The following is a 2287-nucleotide window of genomic DNA, read 5'->3' on the forward strand; positions in this document are numbered from 1 at the left end:
TAGGGTCTAGTGACATTTCGTACCAGTATCTGGATTCTGCACTGCCAACAGAGTGGTAAAAGATTTCTTACAGCTCTCATATATGATGCAAAGGCAAGTAGGCCCATTGTCATGTTCTTTTCCATCTCTTTTTTCTCTGTTACGAGAAAGTTGTATTGAAGCAAACAAACAAAGGGGCTGTTCACAGTTAACATTGCTTCCCCCTTGCCCTACAGATAGCAAAGAGCATCTAAATGGTTTCTGCTTTGACCTCACCAAACTGATGATGAAAAGAAGGCAACTGTGGGATTATTCATTTCAGCTTCCTGGGATGATGGATGGAGGGATACTCGCTGCCACTTTGCTGCCATCAGAGAACATGACATCAAATTCTAGCATGACCCTGGAACAGAAAACAACATTTGCCTTTGTGATTTTATTATTTATTTTATTGGGAATCCTCATTGTTCGCTGCTTCCGAATTCTCCTTGACCCCTACCAGAGTATGCCAACCTCAACCTGGGCTGATGGACTTGATGGACTGGAGAAAGGCCAGTTTGACTATGCTCTTGCATAGAGACTGACAATTATGGAGGCTTGTTTAGCACTCTGACAGAGAAAGAAAAACCCTGGAATGACTATTTTGTTTCTGTTTTTTTCAAATATTGTAGGAATTGCAACATACAAATATGCATACAATGAACTTAATTTTACTTAAATACCAAAACAATGCAAACTTTTGAAAGTAAATTAGTGAATCTCCTCACTGGAAAAAGAAAAAGGTTGCATTAGCAGAACTTTTCTTCAGATGCATTAGAACAGTATGTAGTGTATGTGATTTCTTATAACCAGCTAAAAGTCACTAAAGCAAATTTTCTCTTGTGTAGCCTTTTTTATCATTACAAGAGTTGTGGAAGAAGGTGTCTTACAAATGAGGTAAAAATGTGGTTTTATGACCTGTATGTTGTAAATTAGATTTTCAAGCTCCACAAGACTCCTCTTACTCTATCTCCCATGCTCTCAAGACAATTGACGAAGTTTCCCATACCATAGATAAGATTGGAAAAGCTAGAAAGTGTCAGGAGAAAAAAATTCCTCCATGTCTCCCCAGCTTTTCAATGAGATGGTTTCTTAGCATTAAGCAGTGATTAAGCTACTTAATGCTAAAAACTTACTGACTGTAATCTTTGTTGTGAATACAATATGTGGTGATTTTGGCCCATCTTTGTCTTTTTGTACCAAAACGGATTTCTATTAAGATAGGTTTCTGCATTGCTCTTACAACAGCTTATGCAAATATATTTCAGCCTTGCATGTATTTCAAATCCTGCATTACCAGTATTCACTCAGCCTGTTTATTTGGTACGTAGGTCACACTGCATTGTTTTTGTTTCCTAATTGGACAACTGAAATATTGGTGCTAAGAATCAATAAATAACCACCACTCTCGTGACCTATAAATGTCTTTGAACATATTTGCATAATGAAAAGCCATTCCTAGAAGTCAATGTAAACAAAAACCTATCTGCATCATTATCAGGGAGAGAAAGATTTAAAAGACTGCATAAAATTTAGCAGAACTGCTTGAAGTCCAAGTGGATGTTTGCAAGCATTGTTTAGCAGCATTGAAATACTATAGTGGTAACAACATTTGACATGCTGCCAAGAGGGAAAAGGCCATGCTCCTGCACACAGAAGAGTTTTGAAAAATGTCCTGGTGCTGCCAGGCTTAAACATTTTGAGGAGTGGGGAAGGGGAGGTGCATGCAGCCTGTTTCCAGACAAAGGTCTAGATTTAGCTATTTTACTTGTACTATAACAATGACAAGCAGTTGGGAAGTTTTCCTTTGTGCTTTGGCTTGCAGCCTATAAATGGAGAAACAAAGCCGGCCCCGTAGCTGGTACAGCTGTGGCTGTGCTGACTCATCGGAGCGGAGGCTCTGACCCTAGCTGCAGCACTCAGAGCTATTTATTTCCCTTTTGCTGCTTGTCCTGTCCATCAGCTAAAGGTTGCAGCTATTTGTGGCGGAGGCAGTGGAAGGGGGGGCGGCTCAGCACGATGGCTGACGGGTCAGAGGAGGGCAGCCGGAGCCCCAAAGGCAGCTCCCTGGAGGGTTCACGGAGAGAAGCCAGGCTGTGACCTGCCTCTGCTGAAATACGAGCACAGCCTGGTGCAGGGGTGGTAACCTTCGAGATGGAGAGGGGAGAAGGGGACTGGAACACGACTGTGTTCTCCAGGTGCCATGAGGTACTGGCTTTAGCTACATATGCCTCAGTGCCAGGACACGGGGATCAAAGCAAACTCAGAC

At 41.8% G+C, this 2287-nt stretch overlaps 1 protein-coding gene across 1 annotated transcript; it reads left to right on the forward strand.

Moving 5' to 3' along the window:
- Nucleotides 1-218: 218 nt before the first annotated feature.
- Nucleotides 219-556, forward strand: CTXN3 (cortexin 3). The gene has a single exon (XM_005240372.3). The coding sequence runs from the start codon at nucleotides 263-265 to the stop codon at nucleotides 554-556; it is 294 nt and encodes a 97-aa protein (XP_005240429.1). The 5' UTR covers nucleotides 219-262.
- The last annotated feature ends 1731 nt before the right edge of the window (nucleotides 557-2287 follow it).

This window comes from Falco peregrinus, chromosome Z (genome assembly GCF_023634155.1).
Source record: "Falco peregrinus isolate bFalPer1 chromosome Z, bFalPer1.pri, whole genome shotgun sequence".
NCBI lineage: Eukaryota > Metazoa > Chordata > Aves > Falconiformes > Falconidae > Falco > Falco peregrinus.

What these genes read in the sequence shown, in the direction of transcription:
- CTXN3 (XM_005240372.3), top strand. Translation starts at nt 263, where the DNA reads ATGATGAAAAGAAGGCAACTGTGGGATTATTCATTTCAGCTTCCTGGG.